We start from the raw sequence: 26,527 nt of genomic DNA on the forward strand, positions 1-26,527 counted from the left end.
GCATTAATGAAATCAGTACTTATTAGTTGTAAATTGATTGAACTCCATGGTTAGTAGTGATTTTTAATATATAGGAAGCCATAATTACGTGATATACGCATGCACAAGTCTGGGTGAAGAGAGCAAAAGGAAAATAGGAATAATACCTCACTGAACTGAGAGGGTTTATAAAATGCAGTGCTTAAGAGCTGGTGCTTCGTCTCAGCCTGCCTGAATTCTAATTCACACTATGGCTGACAGATTGGCTGACCTTCGACACTGTTGCCTGATACATGTAACTGAGCTAATGACAAAACTGCTATATTGGGTTCCTATACAGCTTAAATTAGTAGTGTATATCTATATCTATATATGTATATATAAGAGCTTAACTAAATGCTTGGCATATAGAAAAGCTTTAATAAATGTTAGCTGTAGTTATGACTATTGAATCAATCTATCATCAGATACAGATATCAATGCCCAGTAGTAGAAAGTTAGAAAGCTAATTCAGCACATGATTTATTCTTATACTTCTTTGATTAAAATTATTAAAAATTCTCTATTTCTGTATGCAATGCCATCAGTGGTAATTAAAACAGGGATTAAAATATATTGTGCTTTGCAGTGCCCTTGGCTTCCTAGCTTAGCAATAGTTGAGAATATAGAGAATACAAAGACCTTTCCATTTGTTTTTTAAAGTCTGCCTCAATATCAACATCTGTGATATGGGAAAAATAGCACTTACCTCTCAGTTTTCGTGACTGTGAAATGTGTTAATATATGCAGACTATGTAGAGGAGTACTTGTTTTCTGCCTAGCTTATATTAGTGTTAGTATTTCTTTAAATATTGGTTATTATTTTCTTATAGCAGGTATCCCTGCTAGATTGTAATAGGAGCTGGAATACAATCAGTTAGAGATTCTGCCATCTAATAAATAGTACTTTAGAATTACTAGTTTAGGGAAGATTTTTATTTCTGATGATTACATGCTGGAGGTGGAGTTGACTTTCTGTAAGGAGGTGATAAGACTAGCCTTGATCAGCAGTGAAGTCAGGCTGTGTCAGATTTTTTTGAGATTCCTAAGAAGTATATTTAGAGATGGTTTGCATAGAGAAATTTGAATAGCAATAACATCTCTTGCACGTTTTAAGGTAGGTGCATTAAATTCTGTCAGACCATTCATTTATGACCTAAATCAAATCCCTTACATTAATACAGTGGAAGTGACAAATGAATTCAAGGGATTAGATCTGATAGATAGAGTGCCTGAAGAACTATGAAGGAGGTCCAGAACACTGTACAGGAGACAGTGATCAAAACCATCCCCAAGAAGAATAAATGCAAAAAGGCAAAACTGTTGTCTGAGGAGGTCTTAAAAATAACTGAAAAAGAAGAAAAGCAAAAGGCAAAGGAGAAAACGAAAGATATAGCCATCTGAATGGAGAGTTCCAAAGAATAGCAAGGAGAGATAAGAAAGCCTTCTTAAGTGATCAGTGCAAAGAAATAGAGGAAAACAAAAGACTAGAGATCTCTTCAAGAAAATTAGAGATACCAAGGGAAAGTTTCATGCAAAGATGGGAAAAATAAAGGACAGAAATGTTTGAACCTAACAGAAGCAGAAGATATTAAGAAGAGGTGACAAGAATACATAGAACTATACTAAAAAGATCTTAATGACCCAGGTAACCATGATGGTATGATCACTCACCTAGGGCCAGACATCCTGGAATGCAAAGTTAAATGGGCCTTATGAAGCATCACTATGAACAAAGCTAGTGGATGTGATGAAATTCCAGTTGAGCTATTTCAAATCTTCAAAGATGATGCTGTGAAAGTGCTGCGCTCAATATGCCAACAAATTTGGAAAACTCAGCAGTGGCCACGGGACTGGAAAAGTCAGTTTTCATTCCATTCCCAAAGAAAGGCAATGCCAAAAAAATGTTCAAACTACCACACAATTGCACTCATCTCACATGCTAGCAAAGTAAGGCTCAAAATTCTCCAAGCCAGGCTTCAACAGTATGTGAACTGTGAACTTCTAGATGTTCAAGCTGGATGTAGAAAAGGCAGAGGAACCAGAGATCAAATTGCCAACATCCACTGGATTATAGAAAAAGCAAGAGAATTCCATAAAAATACATCTACTTCTGTTCCACTGACTATGCTAAAGCCTTTGTATGGATCACAACCAACAGTGGAAAATTCTTCAAAAGATGGGAAGACCAGACCACCTTACCTGCCTCCTGAGTAACCTGTATGCAGGTCAAGAAGCAGCAGTTAGAACTGGATGTCGAACAACAAACTGGTTCCAAGTTGGGAAAGGAATATGTCAAGGCTGTATATTGTCATCTTGCTTATTTAACTTATATGCAGAGCCCATCATGTGAAATGCCGGGCTGAATGAAGCACAAACTGGAATCAAGATTGCTGGAATCAAGACTGCTGGAATCAATAATCTCAGATGCAGATGACACCACCCTTATGGCAGAAAGTGAAGAGGAACTAAAGAGTCTCTTGATGAAAGTGAAAGAGGAGAGTGAAAAAGTTGGCTTAAAACTCAACATTCAGAAAACTAAGATCATGGCATCCGGTCCCATCACTTCATCGCAAACAGATTGGGAAACAATGGAAACAGTGAAAGGCTTTCTTTTCTTGGGTTCCAAACTCACTGAAGATGGTGACTGCAGCCATGAAATTAAAAGACGCTTGCTCCTTGGAAGAAAAGCTATGACCAATCTAAACAGCATATTAAAGAGCAGAGACATTACTTTGTCAACAAAGGTCCATTTAGTCAAAGCTATGGTTTTTCCAGTAGTCGTGTATGGATGTAAGAGTTGAACAGTAAAGAAGGCTGAGCGCCAAAGAATTGATGCTATTGAACTGTGGTGTTGGAGGAGACTCTTGAGAGTCCCTTGGACTGCAAGGATATCAATTCAGTCAATCCTAAAGGAAATCAACCCTGAATAATCATTGGAAGGACTGATGCTGTAGCTAAAGCTCCAATACCTTGGCCACCTGATGCGAAGAACTGACTCATTGGAAAAGACCCTGATGCTGGGAAAGCTTGAAGGCAAGAAGAGAAGGGAATGACAGAGGATGAGATGGTTGGATGGTATCACTGAATTGATGGACATGAGTTTGAGCATGCTCCGGGAGTTGGTGATGGACAGGGAAGCCTGACGTTCTGTAGTCCATGGGGTCACAAAGAGTTAGATACAACTGAGTGACTGAAATGATTAAAATATGTATGTAGAGAAAATTAAAACATTTTTATTCTCTAAGTACAATTTTGGAAAGTAAAGTTTCTGTGATAGAAAAACCTGAATTTTAATTAGTCCAGTACCATTTACTAAAATTCCACCTATGTGTGGAATTTCTTGTGAAGCATAGTGTATGATGTGTGTTCTGTTGATTTGTTTTTCTTAATAGGGATTGTTTTATTCTTTTAAATTTGTGGTTTTCTTGACAAAACTACTTATTTGTCTGAAATGGAAAAAAATATTAAAAATCATTTTTTCCTCTATAAGAAGTATGACCAATAACAAGAGCTATTATGAGAAATGGTTTTACTCTGAAATAAATTATAGTTACATACCAAGGCTCCTTGGCTGTTTCTCTAATTAAAGAGTATAAAGCTAGAACTTCTGAGGAAAACATGGGATCAGATAGCATCTGGACTGCTGTCTTCTAGTTTTGCATTAAAGACAGCCAAAAAAGAATACAGAAACACAAAAACAAACACCACCATTGGAACCTAATAGGAAAGATTTTCATTATTTGGAGATTTGTGGGATATGATTAAGCCTGGAACAGACACTTGGCCTTATTAACTAACCTGCCTAATGGCCCTGAAATTGCAGAAGGCAGTTGAGCTAGCTTGGTCCGTGACGTAGCCTTAGTTTTGGGCTTCAGGGATCACAGAGTCTAAGAAACTAAACATTGGCTCCCCATCTCAACAGGCACAGTCTTCTGAGTGGGCCAGAGTCATGCTCTCCCTCCTCTGCCCTTCTCCATCTGTGCCCCACTCTCTAATTTCATAGAAAACAGAAACACGCAGGAAACGGGCATGGCAGTAATTGGTTGAATTCCAAACACCAAAATTTTGATAAAAAGAAGTGTTGGGGGCAGGGAGGACAGAAACTAGTAGCACCTGAGATCCTTGTGTACTGGAGAGAGTTTATTTTCCATAGACCAGTATGTCTTTAAAAAACAATAGTAGTAATTATTATTTCTTAAAAGATTGGAAAAAACCCTTATAAAGTAGGGGTAACTTTACTATTGGTAGGGATTGAAACTGATTTAGAAGGTAGTTTGGCATTATCTGCTAAAGTTGAAAACGAGCATTCTTTGTGACTCACCAGTTTTTCTCCTAGGTACATATAGAAATGCATGCACAGGTGTATTTTAAGATATACATGTGAATGTCTATTATAGCTTTATTTGTAATAGGCAATACTGGAAACAGCCCAAGTATCCATCATTAGAAGAGAGCATAAATAATTAATTTTTGTTGTGTTCATGTGGTACTATGACAGTTAAAAGATAACTACTAATGTATATGAAAATCAGGGATAAATTTCACACCCATAATACATGAAAGAAGCCAGACACAATAGATTGCTCATTATACATTTATGTAAAGTTTAAAAAAACTTAAACGATGTATCCTTTGAAGATAAAGCTAAGGAAAAGTGAGAAAATAATACCATAAATAACAGGATTATGAACATTTTAGGGGAGGAGGATGTGGAGGGCATACTGATTGAGAGAAAAGATTAACGGGGATATTTATTGTTTCTTGGAGTAGTTATAAAGATGTTTGTCTTATAATAATTATTATGCTTTTATATTGCACTCTTTATTTTATAGTAAATCATGTTTCATAAGTACTTGTAAAGGATATCTGCTTTCCTTTGTTCTAGTTCCATATTCACAATAACATCCTTTGGCATATCTATTTCTGTCTGTCTATGTCCTGAGAAAGATAACATTCCAAAATGTGAAAGGGCTCATTTGACTCATTAGAAAACAAGAAAAATTCTAACAGGAATTAATATATTGCCTGCATTTTTATCTTGTTTTCTTGTGATAATCGCTAACATTTTTTGAAAATTTGTAAAGTGAGTCAGATTATGTTGAGAGTACTCTGTATGCAGTGTCTCATTTAGTCATAACAACAGTCTTACAAGGTTGATATTTTTATCTTAACTTCAAAGCTATAGGAATTGAGCCTAAGCAATGAAATTAAATTACATGTCTAAGAACACAGTAAATTAAAACCCATCTCTGTCTGATCTGGATCTCAATACATTAAGCAATGTGTCATACTGCATTTTACTAATTCAACTGTATGGTTAACAGATAATCAGCCATCACTTACAGATTGGTGACAAGATCTAATTTTGCAATGGCCTGAGAAAGGACTGTAGTAAATCCACCGAGATAATGTGACCCTTAATGGCTTCTGATACCCATTAATCTGGTTTCCTCTGGCTACACCTTGATATTTTTCAACTTTGTAGCTCAGATCTCTCCTACTGCATCTGTTAGCATTGTAACTAAACATCTCCTTGCCTACCACTCCATGTAAAAATGTGAAAGTGTTAGCCTCTCAGTTGTGTCTGATTCTTTGTGACCCCATGGGCTGTAGCCTGCCAGGCTTCTCTGTCTATGGGATTCCTAGGCAAGAATATTGGAGTAGATTGCCATTTCCTTCTCCAGGGGATCTTCCCAACCCAGGGATTGAACCCGTGTCTCTTCCGTCTTCTACACGGAAGATTCTACATCTTCCGTCTTCTACATCCACTGAGCCATTGGAGAAGCCAATATGTATGCTAAAATCGGAAAATATTCAGTGTCTTCTTATTTTTACCCCTGGAGTTTAGCACAGCACCAGTACACATTAGGTGTTCAATAAATGCTTGTTGAATCAAGAAGAATTAATGTTAGGAAAAATATACATTTCATAAGCAGTTGCTGCCATAATTTTATTTGAAGGATACCCTAAAATGCGTTCTTATGCAAATAAGCAGGCTTTATTGATGTTTGGCAAATGGGCTAAAATCTTTGCACACCTGAGCCATAACTTGCATATTCTTAAGATCTTCTTTAGGAAGTTGAGCTTTTTTGAAAGTCCCTGTGCTTCATGGTTTGCAATGCCTTAAATAATTAAGTGGTTTTCAAAACTGTTGAAAGATTAGTAGCTGATAGATGATCTGCATCCCAGCTTCTCTGAGAGAAGCTGATTTTATTCTGTCTTCTGGGAAAAATAAACATGAAAGATTTAGTGTTAAATTGAATGCATTCCATGTTGTGATTGGAAAGCATTTCACTGTTCTAAATGAGTATTGATTTTATGTATGAACAACAATTATTATATCAAACAAAGAAGTACTTTTGGTGTCTAAATACAATGATATATCTAAAAAAATTTCCTGTCAATTCTGCTTTTAGGCAACATATTTGAACATGGGTTAATAAACATCTTGGTTAATGGTTGACATGCATGTATAAAAATGCAATACATGTGTGCATACTCAGTTGCTCAGTTGTGTCTGACTCTTTGTGATCCTGTGGACTGTAGTCTACCATGCATTTCTATCCATGGAATTTTTCAGGCAAAAATAGTGGAGTAGATTGCCATTTCCTTCTCCAGGGGATCTTCCCAACCCAGGGATCAAACTTACGTCTTCCATCTCTGCACTGGCAAGTGGATTCTTTACCACTGAGCCACCAGGAAGCACAAAATATAATACTCTAAGTTTTAATTTTGTAGAACCTATGTTGTGTTCTCTATACATAATTCAGAAGAGGTTTCCAAATCTTGCCATATCTTTTTTTCTTTATTTTTTAAAAATTTATTTATTTTACTTGGAAGCTAATTAGTTTACAATATTGTAGTGGTTTTTTTTTTTTTTTTTTTTTTTTTTTTTACAATATTGTAGTGGTTTTTGTCATACATTGACATGAATCAGCCATGGGTGTACATGTGTTCCCCATTATGAACCCCTCTCTCACCTCCCTCCCCATCCCATCCCTCAGGGTCAATCCAGTACACCAGCTCTGAGCACCTTCCTCACTCATCGAATCTGGACTGGCGATCTAGTTCACATGTGATAATATACATGTTTCAGTGCTTTTCTCTCAAGTCATCCCACCCTCACCTTCTCCCACAGAGTCCAAAAGTCTGTTCTTTACCTCTGTGTCTCTTTTGCTATCTCGCATATAGGGTCATTGTTACCATCGTTCTAAATTCCATATATATGCGTTAATATATTGTATTGGTGTTTTTCTTTCTGACTTACTTCACACTGTATAATAGTCTCCAGTTTCATTCACCTCATTAGAACTGATTCAAATGCATTCTTTATAATAGTTGAGTAATATTCTATTGTGCATATGTACCACAGCTTTTTATCCATTTGTCTGCCGATGGGCATCTAGGTTGCTTCCATGTCCTGGCTATTGTAAACAGTGCTGTGATGAATATTGGGGTACATGTGTCTCTTTCAATTCTGGTTTTATCAGTGTATATGCCCAGCAGTGGGATTGCTGGGTCATATGGCAGTTCTGTTTCCAGTTTTTTAAGAAATCTCCACGCTGTTCTCCATAGTGGCTATACTAGTCTGCATTCCCACCAACAGTGTAAGAGGGTTCCCTTTTTTCCACACCCTCTCCAGCATTTATTGTTTATAGACTTTTGGATAGCAGCCATTCTGACTGGCATGAGATGGTACCTCATTGTGGTTTTGATTTGCATTTCTCTGATAATGAGTGATGTTGAGCATCTTTTCATGTGTTTGTTAGCCATCTGTATGTCTTCTTTGGAGAAATGTCTGTTTAGTTCTTTGGCCCATTTTTTTATTGGATCAGTTATTTTTCTGGAATTGAGCTGCAGAAGTTGCTTGTATATTTTTGAGATTAATTCTTTGTCAGTTGCTTCATTTGCTATTATTTCTCCCAATCTGAAGGATGTCTTTTCACCTTGCTTATAGTTTCCTTCGTTGTGCAAAAGCTTTTAAGTTTAATCAGGTCCCATTTGTTTATTTTTGCTTTTATTTGCATTACTCTGGGAGGTGAGTCATAGAGGATCCTGCTGTGATTTATGTCAGATAGTGTTTTGCCTATGTTTCCTCTAGGAGTTTTATAGTTTCTGGTCTTACATTTAGAACTTTAATCCATTTTGAGTTTATTTTTGTGTATGGTGTTAGAAAGTGTTCTAGTTTCATTCTTTTACAAGTGGTTGACCAGTTTTCCCAGCACCACTTGTTAAAGAGATTGTCTTTTCTCCATTGTATATTCTTGCTCCTTTATCAAAGATAAGGTGTCCATAGGTGCATGGATTTATCTCTGGGCTTTCTATTTTGTTCCATTGATCTATATTTCTGTCTTTGTGCCAATACCATACTGTCTTGATGAGTGTAGCTTTGTAGTATAGCCTGAAGTCAGGCAGGTTGATTCCTCCATTTCCATTCTTCTTTCTCAAGATTGCTTTGGGTATTCGAGGTTTTTTTGTATTTCCATACAAATTATGAAATTATTTGTTCTAGTTCTTTGAAAAATACCATTGGTAGCTTGATAGGGATTGCAATGAATCTATAGATTGCTTTGCATAGTATACTCATTTTCACTATATTGATTCGTCCAATACATGAACATGGTATGTTTCTCCATCTATTTGTGTCCTCTTTGATTTCTTTCATCAGTGTTTTATAGTTTTCTATATGTAGGTCTTTTGTTTCTTTGGGTAGATTTATTCCTAAGTATTTTATTCTTTTCATTGCAATGGTGAATGGAACTGTTTCCTTAATTTCTTTCTGTCTTCTCATCGTTAGTGTGTAGGAATGCAAGGGATTTCTGTGTGTTAATTTTATATCCTGCAACTTTACTATATTCACTGATTAACTCTAGTAATTATCTGGTGGTGTCTTCAGGGTTTTCTATGTAGAGGATCATGTCATCTGCAGACAGTGAGAGTTTTACTTCTTCTTTTCCAATCTGGATTCCTTTTATTTCTTTTTCTTCTCTGATTGCTGTGGCTAAAACTTGCAAAACTATGTTGAATAGTAGTGGTAAGAGTGGACACCCTTGTCTTGTTCCTGACTTTAGGGGAAATGCTTTCAATTTTTCACCATTGAGGGTAATGTTTGATGTGGGTTTATCATATATGGCTTTTATTCTGTTGAGGTATGTTCCTTCTATGCCTGCTTTCTGGAAGGTTTGTATCATAAATGGATGCTGAATTTTTCAAAGGCTTTCACTGCATCTATTGAGATAATCATATGGTTTTAATCTTTCAATTTATTAATGTGGTGTGTCACACTGACTGATTTGCAAATATTGAAGAATCCTTGCATCCCTGGGATAAAGCCCACTTGGTCATGATGTATGATCTTTTTAATATGTTCTTGGATTCTGTTTGCTAGAATTTTGTTAAGGATTTTTGCATTTATGTTCATCAGTGATATTGGCCTGTAGTTTTCTTTTTGTGTGGCATCTTTGTCTGGTTTTGGTATTAGGGTGATGGTGGCCTCATAGATTGAGTTTGCTTGCCATATTTCTTTATCATCACTTTGAAAACTACTTTTCTTTTTGCCTGATCAATTGGTCAAAGTCTTTGTTCATAATTTAGAATCATAGAATAATTAGATACTAAGCTAGAATCCTAGTTAGTAGAGTTTGATTGTGAACATGTTTACAATCATACAAGAACTGTTAATATTACCTAAGGTCACTTATTATAGAAAGATAAAAAATGTAGTTTTTTCTATTTTCAAATTGTAAGGCAGTTGATTCTCTGGAGTAGTTTAACATTTATTTTGCTTAATCTTAGAGTAATGAATAATAACTATCAGAGTTCCTCTTTCTTAAAACTGGAAAAGCACATAAAATATTTTAAAAGCTATCTTACTGTCTCATAATTGTCCTACCAACCAATCATTTGCTTTCTAGATCATCTCATTGAAAGATTTTACCTTCACCTGGACTAAATATGTCATTATTAATTTAAGATTAGGTGATACTTAATACTAGACTAGTATTAAGAGGATGGCATACTTTAGGCAAAATAATATGCAGAGGAAAAATTTTATATAACTTTATTTTAGCTCTGTCTTTGTTTGTATTACCATGGGGATGCCTGGAGACAGTGGGTCATATGTGTAAAACAAAGGGCAAGTCAGGGCTTTTTCAGTTCTGCTGTGATTTTGTGATCAATCATCTTATTCTAATTTTATTTGTGTTAATGTTGGAGGAAAGAGGATGAGAAATGACTACATGATCTTTTAATAGCATTATATTTTTGAGGTAATTCCTGTCTGGATACACATTACTATGGATTATTCCATTCTTTCCATTCCCTTCTTTTCTTCTATCCTTCCTTCCTTCTTCCCATAAATATCTATTGATGCCTACTGTGTGTCTGGCTCTGAGTTAGATGTTTGAAATACTCTGTGAACAAAACAGTAAGAAATTATTTACCTTTGTAAAATTTATATCCTAATAAAATAAGGTAGACAATAAAAGATAACAAATAAATAATTTAGTGTTATATAACATTTTGGAAGCAAACCTATGACCAACCTAGAGAGCATATTAAAAAGCAGAGAGAGGCAATACTTTGCAAACAAAGGTCCATGTAGTCGAAGTTATGGTTTTTCCAGTAGTCGTGTTTGGATGTGAGAGTTGGACTATAAAGAAAGCTGAGTGCTGAAGAATTGATGCTTTTGAACTGTGGTGTTGGAGAAGACTCTTGAGAGTCCCTTGGACTGCAAGGGGATCAATTCAGTCAGTCCTAAAGGAAATCAACCCTGATTATTCATTGGAAGGACTGATGATGAAGCTGAAGCTCCCATACTTTGGCCACCTGATACGAAGAACTGACTCATTGGAAAGGGCCCTGATGCTGGGAAAGATTGAAGGCAGGAGGAAAAGGGGATGACAGAGGATGAGATGGTTGGATGGTATCACCAACTCGATGGACATTAGTTTGAGCAAGCTCTGTGTGTTGGTGATGGACAGGGAAGCCTGACGTGCTGCAGTTCATGGGGTTGCAAAGAGTCGGACACAACTGAGTGACTGAACTGAAGTGAACATGCTGGAATTTAACAATCGCTAAGAAAAATAGGTTAAGGAAAGTAGGATCAAGAGTGGAGTATCATGGGAAACAGCTGATGGGTCTTGAAGAGAGGAGTTACATAATGTAATTTATAATGTGGAGGATCACTCAAGTGTCTTAACTGTCATGATGAGAATAGATTTTAGAGAAGCAAAAGTAGAAGCTGGGAGATGAGTCAGACTATTGTGATAATGTCAGTAGATGACGTATCTTAGAACAGAGTAGTGATGAAGATGTTAGAAAGTGATCAGATTCTAAATATATTTTGAAGAATGTTCCAATGATTTGCATGTTAGAATGGTGAATATAGAGGAAACAAAGATGACTCAAGATTTTTGATCTGAGCAATTTAAAGAATAGGTTTGCAACCAATCAAAATAACAAGGGTTTGGGGAAACATTTGCTTAGTTAAAATAAGGAATTCCATTTTGGACAGTCAGCTTTGAGGTGTCCATTAGATATCCAAGTGAAATCTCTGGAGTGGTGGAGATAAAAGCATTCTGAAGTCTAAAGTTAATTATGTCTTCTCCAGCCATTAATCCTCAGTATCTCTACCCTATAGGAACTATAAATCATAGGCCTTTTGAGAGGTTAGCCTTCTATTACTGCCAAGCCCCAGACCTAGTAATGTGTACCTACATATGCTTGTCTTTTTCAGTATAGTTGTCAAGACCACCATCAAATAGGTGAGAGTTCTAGTTTCACTATTTCCTTTTCCATGACCTCTGGGATGTTACTTAATCTTTTTGGCTTCTATGTACTCATGTCAATATCTACCTTAAAGAATTATGAGAAGAAATCACTTGGTACATTGCCTGGCACCATAGTAAGTTGCCAGTTAGTGATAGCTATTATTATCTTCATTATTATGAGCTTCCCTGGTGGCTCAGATGGTAAACAATCCACCTGCAATGCAGGAGACCTGGGTTTGATCACTGTGTGGGAAGATGCCCTGGAGGAGAGCATGGCGACCCACTCCAGTATTCTTGTTTGGAGAATCTCCATGGACAGAGGATCCTGGTGGGCTACAATCCATGGGGTTGCAAAGATTCGGACACAGCTGAGCGACTAAACACAGCACACATTATGCAACTACAAGGCGGTGGTGATTCTGCTAGAGTTGTTACTTAGCCACTTTATAGTATCCAGTAAAATAATCCTGGGAATCTCAAGACCTTTTTATTCACTGGAGAAAAGAATGTGTAAAGTCTTCTTGTCCTTGAACCTGGAAGTCTCTGCTGCTGCTGCTGCTGTTGCTAAGTCGCTTCAGTTGTGTCTGACTCTGTGTGACCCCACAGACGGCAGCCCACCGGGCTCCTCCATCCTTGGGATTCTTCAGGCAAGAATACTGGAGTCTCTAGTACCCCTGAATTAACACACTTGAACCTATTTTCTCTAAGAAGACAACTCCTGAGCCACCTGACCTGTTCCTGTAGGATTACAATCACTCAAATATCAGTTTTTGTTGCTTCACTTGGATGACTTGGCCACTAGGTTACTCTGGTCCTCACTTTTTTAAACCTTAAGCTGCATATGTGTGCTAAGCAGGCTCCTCCAAAGAAGTTTGAGATGCCTTTTTTTGAAATTATCAGTTAACTCTCAAAATGTTAGGACATGTTTTAAGCTCAAGAATGCCTGTATGGGAAAAATGGGACAGAGACTTGGTATAGATAATCAAATAGCTTGATAGGAAACATGGAAAAAGAAGGATTATGTATCTAATAGCTAAAAACATGGACCAGGAATAAAAATTGAATTAAAGTAATATTGAGCCATTTACTGGCAAAGTGCCAGCTCCCCCCAAAAAAAAGGCCATTATAAAAATCAAGTGATTGCTGAAGTTAATTTTATTAAAGTTACAGCAAGTAAGGATATCATCTGGGGAGTCTTAGTAGTGTTTTACAAAGATGAAGTTGGGAAGGAGTTTTCAGAGGGTTCTAGGACCTGGGCTGGTAGATATTACTGCCTGCAAGGCAGACAGTTGGTTGAAAATTGGGCAGCATCTATGAAAAACATCTGGGGTAGGTGGCCAGAGCAAGGTGAGTACCTTAAAGAAGTCTTAATAAGCACATGGTTAGTCTTAGTAAGTAGGCGGTTGTCATCAGATCATAGTCTTATACTCTGGGGGGAAGTATTTCTTGGAACAAGCAGTTCATAAATTATTGTTTGGTGTTGTTGAACATAGGTTCAGGAAAATAATGCCTCATCTGATTATTATTTCATGGAGGAAATTATGTTAATTTCAGTTCTCAGTACTTATGTTGTTTAAGCCTTGTTGTCTTTATTTTTGAAAGGCAAGTTTGAGTTTTGAGTAAGATAAAACATGTAACACATCTATGTCTAGGCCTAGTTTTGAGCAAATGTTCAATGTATATTGGCTGTTATTGTTTTTATAGTGTTTTATTGAATAAAACATAGACCTTTAGATGCTGACATCAGAGAATCCATGTTCTGGTGTCAGACTAATTTCAAATCCTAGAACATCACTTCGTAGCTTGTTTTCTACTGTAAGGTGAAAGCTTTTAAAATGATCTTTTAATGTCTCATAATTGAAATGTAAAAAATACATTTTTACATTGGGTTGCCAATATTTGAACAGAAGTGTCTGAAAACTGAATGTGTGTGCTTATCCAACCCACACTATTAACAACCATTGCTTTATTTGCAGAATGACATGAATTACATAGCATCCAGTGGACTTCTATTCAAAGATGGCAAAAAGCGGATTGATTACATCCTGGTTTATAGAAAGTCAAATATACAATATGACAAAAGAAACACATTTGAAAAGAACCTCAGAGCGGAAGGCTTAATGTTAGAAAAGGAGGTAGGTGCTTTAATAATATTAGCTATGTGATACAATATGCTGGAAGAGATATGATATTTTACATTTTAGTCTAAAAGGTATAACATATGGCTTTTTAAAATATATAGCAATTTTCTCCCACATGTAAAAGAAATGCACATATATAGTCATATTTTAAAATATTTTCCTTTTTTACTCTATACATTTCTGGAAATTTAAATATTTTGCAAAGGGCATAGTTGTTTTTACATTTTTTTTAATTAAAGAAGGAATGATCCTGTATAAAGTACAAAACTCTATGAAAAGAAAAACAAAATGTTCAAAGAAACGAGTCTGCCAAACCGTTAATATCTAGATTTTAATATTTCAGTAAGCATGTTTGAAATTTGTGTCTAGAGCTCAAATGAGGAATCTAAACTGAAAGTAAATGCTTTAATCTTTAGAACATAGGTGGTAATATAAGCTGTGTTTTAGTATGAAATTACTGGAGAGAATGATAAAAAAAAAAGAGCCTAAAAGTGAGCCTATAAAAAGCAGGAGGGGAAAATAAATGATTGAAGGTGTTGGATGTAGGTGGAAGTAGAAGAGATGAGGAGTCACAGAGAAGAGTGGTTACCAGAGTTAAATACTGCTCAGAAGTCAAGTGAGACAAGAAAGAGGCCCAGTTACTTGGAGAATATGAAGATCTTTGGTAAAATCAGTGAGAATCTTTTCTCTGAGAAGATAGACTTGGAAGCTAGACTGGGGCACATTGAAGAGTGACTGGATAGTGGAAAAATAGAGGCTGTAGCAAATGTCATCTGTTTGCTCATTTGTGAATGAAGGGTGAAGAGTGATAGCCCGAGATGGAAATGAGGTCTCATGAGGTTTCACTTCTTTCTTTCTGTTTTCTTTTTTTCTTGTATGTGATGTTTAAATAATGAGGAGGAAGGAAGGGTGAATAGAGAGAGGCAAGGAGAGAAAGAAATAGAAGAGAAAGATTGAGGAAACAGAAGATAGATGAGTAAAAAAAATTGAAAGGCCTTTAGGTGAAAATTAAGGTTGAGATCCAGTATACAGTTAGAATATCAAGTGTAATATCAGGGAAAATTAAGATTCCTTAATTGTATTTTAAAGTTAAATTTCTGCAATTATTTGTTTTGGTTGTCAAAGGTATGTTTACTTATATTCTTAATTCTAAGAGTATTAACATTGATTTTTTAAACAGTTGAGTTAATTAGGACTAGATTAATTATCACAATGTTCATGTGTAAAATCAACAAAAAACAGTTTAAGTGAACAAAACATATTTATGTAATAAGCATGCTAACTTTATATATGAAATAAGCATGTTACTTTTATATATGAAAAAATAGTCTTAAAATTTCTAATCAAGAAATTGTTCCGTGCTATTTTTATTAATTTTCTATTGCTGCTTGACACATCACCACACACTCAGCAGCTTAGAATAAAACCCATTTGTTAGCCCACAGTTCTGCAGATCAGAAGTCTGGGTATGGTGAGCTCTTGGCTCTGTTTCTTGCAAGACTTAAATCCGTGTGTTGAATAGGCTTGCATTCACAACTGGAACTTAAGGTATTCTTTCAAGCTTATGTGGTTGTGATAGAATTCAGTGCCTTGTGGTTGTAGGACTGAAATCCACATCTCCTTGATAGCTATGAGCCAGGTACCTCTCTCAGTTCCTAAAGGCCATTTTCGTTCCTTGCTGCATGCTCCCCACCCATGTTGAAAACCAGCAACAGAGACTCTCCTTTGTGTACCTCTGCTGTTTTGAATCTCTTTTACCAAGAAGATTTCCTTTCAGGGAATCATCTTCCATGGAGAATAACCTCTCTTTTTTAAAAACAAGTGTACCATATAAAGAACTTAATCATGAGACTGAATATGCCATCATATTCACAGGTCCTGTAGATTGCTCAAGATGAAGACAAGGCATGAAGATCTAAGAGGATTTCTTAGAATTCTGCCAACCACATTATTATAAAATTCAATATCCTATGTATTGCCTTTTTAAGCAAGTAGGCGTAGAAAGAAACTTAACTCTATGATTATAATATAGAACATAGATATATTTTTGGTTTAAACCTTATGTTAACTGATGACTAAATGGCATCTAAATAGTTATAGCTATCTGAACTATCAAATCCAGTGTTTTGCATTATCATGAACTTTTATTTCTTCTTAAAATTTCTAGTATTATAGGATGTGTGCTTTATATGCAACTTAATTTTAATAAGTATTAAATTGAAAATATTTAGGTCTTGTCACAGGTGGAAAAGGAAAATGAAATTGTGAAAATGTCAGCAAGTATTGGATTTTTAGCAGAAAAAAATGGGAGTATTCCCTAGGAAACAAGTTCCCAGTTTTAAAATTTATATTCAACAGTTAAGCTCTGAGCCTGGCACAGAGTATATCTCAAATCCTCATTAAATTTCATGTTGATGTGGATAGTTTCTAGATGATTACATTAGCAACAGATAATGATTCATGTTTGAAGACTGTACAGGTGAATAGGTAGATGATCTCTGTCAAGATATGTTCTTTGTTATCCAAGTGTATTTCCAAATTATATCAGCATTTTACCTTTATCTTATACTTAGTATAGCAAGCCACCATATTCTGTATTTTTTTTCAGCTCTCTGCCACCAACTTGCAGAGTGACATTGTAAAAACACATTTTTAAAATTTCCTTTTTTTCTCAAGAATGAATCTTCTACCTCTTGAAAATTTTGGATGGAATAATTAAATAGTAATGTGAAGTGTGAAGGCCGTGGGTGTTTTGTTCCCCTGGAAAAGCCTGCCTGCATCCCAGCTAAACAGAATAGTGCCAGATTGGGAGCTTCTGATTCCAAGGGAGAAAGTAATCTTGCTTTCTGCCAACACCATCCCTTCACCAACCCCCTGCTGCAAGGAAATAAAACTATTTTTTTAAGTAGAGGTATAACAAAAGATAAATTAAGTTGAAGAAGTTATAAGATAAGACAATTCATGCTGCTTGGAAAAAATATATACATATATATGTGTATATATATATTAATATATTTTAGACATACAAAATTAGAAATATTCTAGCTGTATGTGCCCTTAGCTTGATGTTTCACTGATGGTAGAATTAATGCAGTAACATCCTTCTAAAACATCTACTTTATTTGGGTGTATTAGATTTTTTTCACATCTTAAGAGTTGACCAGACTGAATTAATAATCAGTGCTAAGCCAGCTATTCGTGATGCTAATTTGAACCTGACATAGTACCTCTTCCAAAATAATTCTGGCTTATTTGCTTTCTTATCTTCATTGTCTCTCGCTTAGGTACAAGTTACAAAGAATGTGTACTCAAAGTAAGTGAACTCATTCATTCATTCATTCATCCATTCAATGAATGCTTAGTGAATGACTACTGTGTGCCTGGCGTAGAACTAGGTGCTCAGTAGACATAAATGAACAAAGCAAATATCCCTCCTCTCATGGCACTTACAAAAATAGACTCATTCACTAGAAGATAATAAATACTATTAAAAAATGGAGTGAGGTAAGAATGATGGGGTGAAGCAGGAAAGTAATAGCAAGTGACCAAATGATGGAAGTAGAGTGAATAAGAGGGAGATTAGTAGGAGAGAGGTTTAACAAGATATCGAGGGTTAGGTTGTAAAAGGCTGTGTAGGTCATTGGAAAAACTTTGGTTTTCACTCTGATTCAGATGAGGTTTTGAGAAATTATACGATCTGAGTTATATTTTAAAGAATAACTCTGGCCATTGTGCTATGAGTAGACCATTGGGGGCAAGAATGTGAGCAAAGGCTCTATTAGAAAACACTGTAAGACTCTAGATCAGAGATGGTGGTGATAGACCAGGGCAGTAGCTGTGGAAGAAGTGGGGAGCAGCCATTTCTAGCTGTACATGTTGTGAAGAAAAACAAGCTAGGAACCAGCTGATAGTATGAAACCCAAGCTCTCCTGTGGTGGAGGTTAAGCCTTCCCAGGTCTCTCCCAACACCCATGCATATAATAGTCATTCCTTCTTCATGCTGCTAATATATTCTGGCAGCCAATATGCCTAGGTTTTAAGAACCGTGATGCTCTGTGGGAGAGTGTGATCTCCATTCATACCAGAATAAGGCTTAGCTCCTGAGAAATGATTTTTTTTTTTGTCCTAACATCTGCTTATTCCTCAAAAGAGATCCTCACTCTCAAACCATTGGAGAGAATGTAATGATCTCACATCAGTGCGCTTCTCAAGGGATTGGTTGTTACCTTACATCATCCTGTAGAATTTGTCATTCTGGTAGAGACTGATTGTGTCTGAATCTAGATTTGTTTTCATAGAAGTCTCATTTCCAGATTCTGGGATGAAATGAGCACTAAATATGTTTTCTTTAATCCTGAGGGTCCCATTTTCTCTGTCTTTGAATAACTGCTGAAAAGGAATCCACACCTCCCCAGGAACTGAACAATGACATAAAAACATAAGGCACTTTGAATACATAAAGAGGAAAGATAAATTTTCCAAAGAAACTATAGTCTGTAGAAATACAGTTTTATTACAATTTATATTGAGTTTTACTTCAAAGAAAATTTAACTTTTCAATCACTTGATTCAAGTCCTCAACTTCAGAGTTTTCCCCAATCATAGGTTGTTACTGGCTTTTTACTTGTATAATTCAAAGCCTATTATAGAAGGCCTAAAAACCAAGGCACTGCTCCACCAAAGGTGAATCAAGTAGCTATTTACTGAGAAAAAGAAAAAAAAAAAAAAAAAAGAGAGAGAGAACGATTCTAGTGAAGCTTTAAAAATAGCCATTACTCTGGCCGTGGTCTGATTCTAGAAGCATGCTCTCACTGGGAATGAACGTTCTGGGTAAACCTCTTGTACTTGAGCTCCTTATAGTCTAGTCTCTCATAAGACTCATGACAACTCTATGAGGTAAGACCATTCTCTCCATTTCCCAAGCGAGAAAACCAAGGATCAGAGAAATGAGATAATTTCCCCAAGATCCTAGAGTTAATAAATGATAGAAATGGAATTTGTACTTACCTCTTTGTGATTCTGAACACTGTGTTTTTTCTTCCATACCATGTCATTTTTTCCAAGTAAGCATTTAGGATTAAAGAAATTGACCAGAATACTCATCTTTGTTAAAAGTTCCTTAGATAATCCCAATGCCCACTTTATTTTGCTTAAAATCCTTTTGTCTAGATCAAAGACACAAATTATTATGACCTCTTAGCAGGAAACATTATACTAGCCTTTTAAGATTCAAGTAAGCATGAAAATTTGACAGCTCTGCAAGGGCATGGACTTGTAGGTCTTATACTCTGTTTATCCCCAGAATTTTCATAGGCTCTCACAAGTATAATAGCAATTGCTCAATAAAATATGCTAGAAGAATAAATGAATGAATAACTGGTATAACTGTCAGTGTTGTCTACCCACCTTGAGCAGGAAAGAAAGGATCATGAGAAAGTGTACAACCAGAATAACTGCAGGGTCCTAATTGGCTCATGATTATTCTGGTTGGTGGCTCTGGATCTTAATAATGGTCAAGGAAGAAAGCGTGCTAACTCACAAGGATGATTATTTCTTGCATACAATGACATTATTACATTTTTATTAAGATAATTCTGTGTTATGAAATTTTATTCATATAAATTCCTTTTAAATCAGCAATAATGATTCCTGTATATATAAGGGGACAGTGTTCTTCCCTGTCAGGTCAAATTGTGACATGATATTATCAGCTCTGATTCTAATTGGCACCTGTTCTGTTGCCCTTTACAGCCAGCTGTTGCAAACCCGGATATCATGTTTATTAAAATTCACATTCCATGGGACACACTGTGCAAGTATGCAGAGAGACTGAATATTAGGATGCCCTTCAGGTATTTTCAGGTTTTATTTCATTCTATCTCAGAGTATATTAAGATGAGCCTGTTTTTTGCAAAACCTGAGAGTAATAAGTGTAATTCTTTCGCAGAAGAAATGCTTTTTTTGCCAAGTTTAGTTAATTTGACCTTTATCTTTCCTTCCAATTTCCTCACCTAATGTAAGCTTCCTGGTCCCCTGATGCTTTATATCATTTCTAGCTGGACTAGACTGGAAGGAGGGAAAGATAGTTGTTTTCTAATTTTGCTTACTATTCCCGAAATCAGTCTCACTTATTTAATACAGCTAGATGGAACTCTTATTTTTGTGACAGAAGTAAGTGTGTAGCATTCTTATGTATACAGATTCAGCATTCTTCTCTGTATAGCAGTTATCAGGAATCTTTCCTCAGGTGCAAATCAACCAGATAGTTTCTTAGCTCTGTCCTCAGTGCCAAAGGATAAATGGTAATGAAAGACCTTCTCAGTTCAAAGATGTTTCCGTCTTTCCTTTAGGCAAGACTATAGGAAAGTCAAAAATTCAATAGACCTATTTCCCCATATTATGTGTTTTGTGTTATATGCAGAATGTATCACTTTCCTTCCTGATCTCTCACAGTGAAATTCAAGTGTTTCTACTATGTGTGAACTGGCACTGAAGCTCAGTATGCTTCATCAACTGCTAAAAAAGGTTTTAAACGGTTCAGGGTAACAAGATGCCAAGGAAAAGAACCTCTAGATAATGAATTTGCATGAACATTAAGAGGGCAATTCAAAACTGTGAAGAAATTTATCAGACCTGGTAGCATGGTAGAGACTAGATCTGTGAGAGGGCTGCCAGCCTCGGGTCACATGACAAGCCTCGAGAGTCTTGTCTTTTTAGTCATCTGAAACTCCTCAGGCTTTGGAAGTTGCAACCACAAGTCATTGCCCACAAAGCAGAAATTAATTAAGCACTGGCAACTACTGAGGAATCTTACAGTGACAATATTAGAATTAGATACCTAAATTGACTCCCATTCCTGTTTGGGTCAATCTCAAGGGAAATCAATCCAGTCAGTCTTAAGGGAAATCAACCCTGAATAACTCATCGAAAGGACTGATGCTGAAGCTGAAGCTCCAGTATTTTGGTCATCTGATGGGAATATTGACTCATTAGAAAAGTCACTGGTGCTGGGAAAAATTGAGGGTAGAAGGAGAAGAGGCTATCAGAGGATGAGGTGTCAAGATGGCATCACTGATGCAATGGATGTGAATTTGGGCAAACTTTGGGAGATGATGAGGGACAGAGAGGCCTGGGGTGCTGCAGTCCATGTAGTTGCAAACAGTCAGACATGACTGGGCAACTGAACAACCTGTTTGAGAAAAAGTTTCAAAATCCTCTATACAGATATTTATAAGATAGGTAAATAATATCTTGAAGAGCTTGACAAAAATAATAATAGTAACAAAATAAAGAACAAAAGAAGATGAACGCAGGAAAGAAAATTCTCTAGAATTCTTTAGCACCTTATATAAATTATTACTATGATATCTATAAGAACCTGAAGTTTGTACATTTTTATGAAACTTGTTCCCTGAAAGAAGCAAGTAAGGACCTATGAAATATTATTTGTGTTGTGATTAGATAGTTTGAAGTCTCCAGAGGACTTCTTTCAATTCAGGTCATTCTACTGAACCTATCTTGAGAGCACAAGTAGGTAAGTAAACACTGTTCTACTCTACATCTTTTAACTTCTGAGGAATTTTTTCCCCCTGACACTACATCTCCTTCTTAAAAAAGTCTTTTGAAATACATGCCTATGACTTATTTCAGGCTGACAATGGGAGAATATTTGCCTTTTGCTCTATCTGGTTTCTTCTTGTTTGGTCTGTATGTATGCATGCTACACAGAATCATGCAGAATTAAAGCAATATGATTCATTTTAACTTACAAAATTATCAAACACTTTCAGAGGTAGTACTCTTCATACCTAGCACAGATATGGTGAATAATCACATCTGTTGATTTGTGGTGAGACTCAAGCTTCATAACATATTCTGAAACAATTCAGAATTATTTTCTGTGAGACTTAAAACTTTTCATAAGCTTCATTATTTTATCTTAAGAAGAAAACTGAAAAATATGTAAAAACATTCCCTGAAATATTTTTTATAATTGTGAAAAATGTAAATATGTTCAATGGTAGAAGATTCATATAAATTAGATATACCCTTGCAATGCAAAATAATTCATTTATAAAGTGAATGAGTACAAGGATTTCTTAATGACTGTGGTTAAATAGTAAGTAGTAAAATTTAAATAAAATTTATATATAAATAAAATATATATTTTATATAAATAAAATATATAGGATATGCATATATTTATACAATGAGATTTCAACAATGTAAAATGAATAGAAAAAAATTGGAAGAGAATATAATATGCTAAAATATGATTGCTTCTGATGGGTGGGAGTGAAGTCCTTATTATTTTGTAGGTCATTATTTATTTTACTTTCTTACAAAATTATTTTTAGCAAGTTATAATTTGCTTGCAGGATATAAACAAAGATGCAAAAGAAGTGTAACACCCAAGACAATAACCTACTTTCTGATATCAGGGTGAAATTGCTAAAAAAAATTCCAAATTAATTTTCATATGCCTTCATACTGCCCCTATTCCTGTGATCTCACCATTGTTTCTAAGAGGAGTTATAGTTGAGTTTATGCACAAACTAATTGCCTTGTAGATCCAAAAGGAGGAAACCCTTAGAGACTGTCACAAAGCATGCCATTTCAGTAGATTTTAGTATTCGGGTTCTGTTCACGTTAACTGAATATTATGTTTAAATATCTCACCCAAAAAGGATCATAGCTTCCATTACCTCCTCTGAACTTTATACAAAACACATGTCTGCCAGAGGTCCAAAAGATTGAATTCTTTTTTTGGTATCCAAGGGGTAATTTGGCATCATCTGATTTTTAGTTCCTGGCCAAGACACTTATTATTAATTTGAAATCATACTTTCCTTCAATGAAAAATAAACATTGGTTAGCATGTTCACTTTGCAGCAAATATTTGACATTCATAATTTCAGAGATGGTTTTTCTTTCTTTATCAGTACTGTTGCAGGAAGGGGGACCCCTTCCAGGGCCTGAAACTGGGCTCTTGTCTAACACTCAGAAATGAATTATCCAAGGAGACACATGTGCTGACAAAGCAAGAGATTTTATTGGGAAAGGGCACCTGGGTGGAGAGCAGGAGGGTGAGGGAACCCAGGGGAACAGCTCTGCCAAGTGGCTGCAGTCTTGGGTTTTATGGTGATGGGATTAGTTTCCAGGTTGTCTTTATCCAATCATCTGACTCAGAGTCCTTCCTGGTGGTGCACGCCTTGTTCAGCCAACATGGATGCCAGAGAGAAGGATTCTGGGAGGTGGTCAGACATGTGGTGTCTCCTTTTGACCTTTCCCGAACTCTTCCTGTTGGTGGAGGCTTATTAGTTCCGTGTTCCTTACCAGGACCTCCTGTTGTAAAACAACTCATGCAGATGGTTACTATGGTGCCTGGCCAGGATAGGCGGTTTCAATCAGTGTGCTTCCCCTAATGATACTATCCAAGTATGTCCACTCTGCTATAGTGAATCAGGAAAAAGTCTTATAAAGACAATGGCACAAGAATCTAGTGTCACAAATTTCATATAACTCATTCCACCATCTTAGTTAGATTGTATTAATTTTAAAAATTGAAAATCTGTTAGAGCATATTGGTCTTTTTCCTCTCATTTCCCTTACTCTTGACTTTTCAGATAACTATTGAGGAACTCTAATTAAAAGAATAATCAATATTCTCATAATGTTTTAAAAAATCTGTGTCAAAATTAATTCTTTGTGTCTTTTCCTTAGAAGTTCTTTAAAACTGTTACTTTGCCAGGTTGCATCTTCAGTTTGTATGAATTAAATAATTAAGTTTTCAATCTGTGTGCCATAGTGTCCTTCTATTCCAGGAGATGTTTTAAATAAGAGGCTTTTTTTAGTTGAATGGTTTTGCTGTTATAAATAATATTCATTTTTATTTTCTGATAAGATTGCATTTGAAAGAAGAGTTATGATACATCAAAAGAAAGAAATATGAAATATATATAGTTACTGTCTCTGTTCATTAATGTTGTGGCTGAAGTTTCTTCTTTATGTTTTTCAAGATAATGTTTACAATCTCTACATTATTGAAACTTTGGAAAATGCAATTGTGATTCTTTTGATTTAATAATATAAATATTAGAAAATATATAGCTTTTCCAAAGTATACCAGAAGAACACTGGTTCAAGAGAAAGTAAAAGAAAAATATCCTGTGACCAAATACGTTCTTGAAATTCAAAGTTAAACAATAAGTTTATTTGCTGTAGGAATTTTTAGAGAAGTGGTTCTCAGTCTTCAGAATACATCATAATTACCTGGGAAACTCAACAAAAGTAAAGAATTTCTGGGTGTAGGATAAGAGTGGGTATAAACATTTTTAACAAGCACCCCAAGAGATTTTGTTATAGTTGGTAGAGAAATATTGTCTTGAAGATTTTAATATTTTTATAATTCTTATAATGTTTATAAATTTCAACAGACAGTTACACAGAGCAGCCTTTCCAATTTTCATCTGATGATGGATTTTTTTAATCACAATATGATGATGTTCTTGAGAAAACATTCTGAGGAATTCTAGAATGAGGAGTTCTTTTGCAGCATCTTTCCATATTACTTTAATAATAGATGTAGCATTAACCAACTCCTTAGTAACTAACTTCTGATTTATTTATAAGGTATGCCTAAAATTTGGGATAGCAGTCAGCTCATGAAGAGGAAATATTATTCAGATATAGAATAAGTGGCAAAGTATTTTCATGGTTGTCAGCTCAATTTCCAAATGTCAATTGTTATCATATTTAGGGACATATATATATATATATTGTCTTAAAATTAAGAAATGCGTGGACGTCAAAAGAACTTAAATAAGAAAAATGCATATCTCTTTTCAAGACAAGATTTTTTAAAAGATTTATGCAAGAGGGATATACCCATGCTTGACTATTCCATATATTTATTCAGTATTGAAATCTATATTGCATTCCATAAAGAAAAGCTGCAAATTTATTCAGAAAAAAGTATTAGAGTTATAACCCTTCCTACAAAAGTTTTCTGCTAACTTACTGTTTGAACACAAAACTTCAACATTTTATCTAGAGCCTATGCTTGAATATTTGGCATATATAGAATTTTATATATCTAAATTTTCTAGCTATTTCTTTTCTTGATTAAAATGGCCTGCGTACTGGACTTGATGTTTCATAACCAAAAAAAAAAAAAAAAACCAAAAAACCTGAGAATTAAAATATCCCACATTTTCTACCTTTTATTCTATCAGGAATGACTTTCATGTCTTCTATATTCCATAAATATCAATTCCCACTTTCATCATTTTTCTTTTTATTCAAGGTGATTCATATTCATTTTAACCCTTCTCACATTAAAATGGTCAAGCCTATTTAAGATGATTCAGTCATCCTGTAGTTTCGCAGACTGAGTTCAATATGGGGTCAACCTTCCATCTTTCCTCAAGCTTTTCCTCCCACAAATATTTTAATCATAGCAAATTTGGGAGAATTTTTTTAAAACAACTAAGAACAACCTTTTATTATAGTTGGGAATAAACTTATATCACCTTTGTATGCAAAGAATAACTCACTCAAAAATAAAATGATGTAATAAGATACAGAGAGCCCAATGTATAAAATAGATAAAAGTGCAGGAGCTTTGCTTAACAAGGAGCAGGGACCAGGGTCCCTCTCATATAACAGTCCTCATTTTGACCTGCAAACATCTTCACATGTGGCTACTAGCTATGTGAAACACTGGTTGGAAACAGTGATTGAGATAATGATTTACTTATAATTTTGAGTGACTTGTTGTAAGTGGGTGGGTAGGTAAGTAGATAAATGCTGTCTTGTTTCAAGGTGTAAAATAAAAGGATCTTTTAAATGAAAAAATAAGGGAAAATAAAGAAAGCTCTGTCAATGAACAATATGCAGTTAATAAATTATGTAATGAAGATTGCATGTGGAAATAATTTGGTCCTGCAGGTTCATTTATGCAGAAAGACTAAGGAAAATTGCAGGTTATTATTGACTGAGTGGGTTAAACATTCACTTGTATATGTTAAGGGAATGTAATTAAAAACTAAATCTTCCCCAAGCAAAGAAACTTCTCCACAAAGATACAAGAGAAAGATCACACTTTTTATCATGAATAAGCATTAAACCAAAATGCGGCTTGCGTCACAGGAAATTCACTGAGATTGCAAAGACAGAAAGAAAGCTCACCCTTTTATACAGCCACGCAGATACAAGTCATTATGGGCATGTCCTCAAGATAAACAGTAATCTCAATCCTCAAGTAAGAGGACTTGACAGCATTAATTGTCACACATAGTTCATCCTAGATTTTACTGGTAATTAGAATGTTAGTTAATTGGGAAAAGTGAGTGCCTTAATTTTATTTGTTCTTACGGTCTAAAAACCATGTGTATTCATCTTGTATGATTTTCTTCCTTCACTTGTTTTTTATTTCTCCCAAAGCACTTCAAAATTTTTAAAAATGCTTAAAAGAATACTTCAAAATAGTAACAATAAAAAGAGAATAACATTTAGTCTAAGTGTTTCCTTGTCCTTTTATGTTATTCCTTACCATATCCACAACTGATAATTATAATCATAATCCTTATCTTC

The 26,527-nt window shown here is 35.3% G+C and overlaps 1 protein-coding gene across 1 annotated transcript in view; it reads left to right on the plus strand.

The window, feature by feature from the left end:
- ANO3 (anoctamin 3) overlaps window positions 1-26,527 on the plus strand; it is a 435,784-nt gene that overhangs the window by 293,915 nt on the left and 115,342 nt on the right. The window contains 2 exon segments of the mRNA XM_061140060.1: window positions 13,769-13,927; window positions 19,685-19,785. Of these exon segments, the coding sequence (XP_060996043.1) occupies window positions 13,769-13,927; window positions 19,685-19,785 (260 nt within the window).

Source organism: Dama dama, chromosome 1 (assembly GCF_033118175.1).
Source record: "Dama dama isolate Ldn47 chromosome 1, ASM3311817v1, whole genome shotgun sequence".
Taxonomy (NCBI): Eukaryota; Metazoa; Chordata; class Mammalia; order Artiodactyla; family Cervidae; genus Dama; species Dama dama.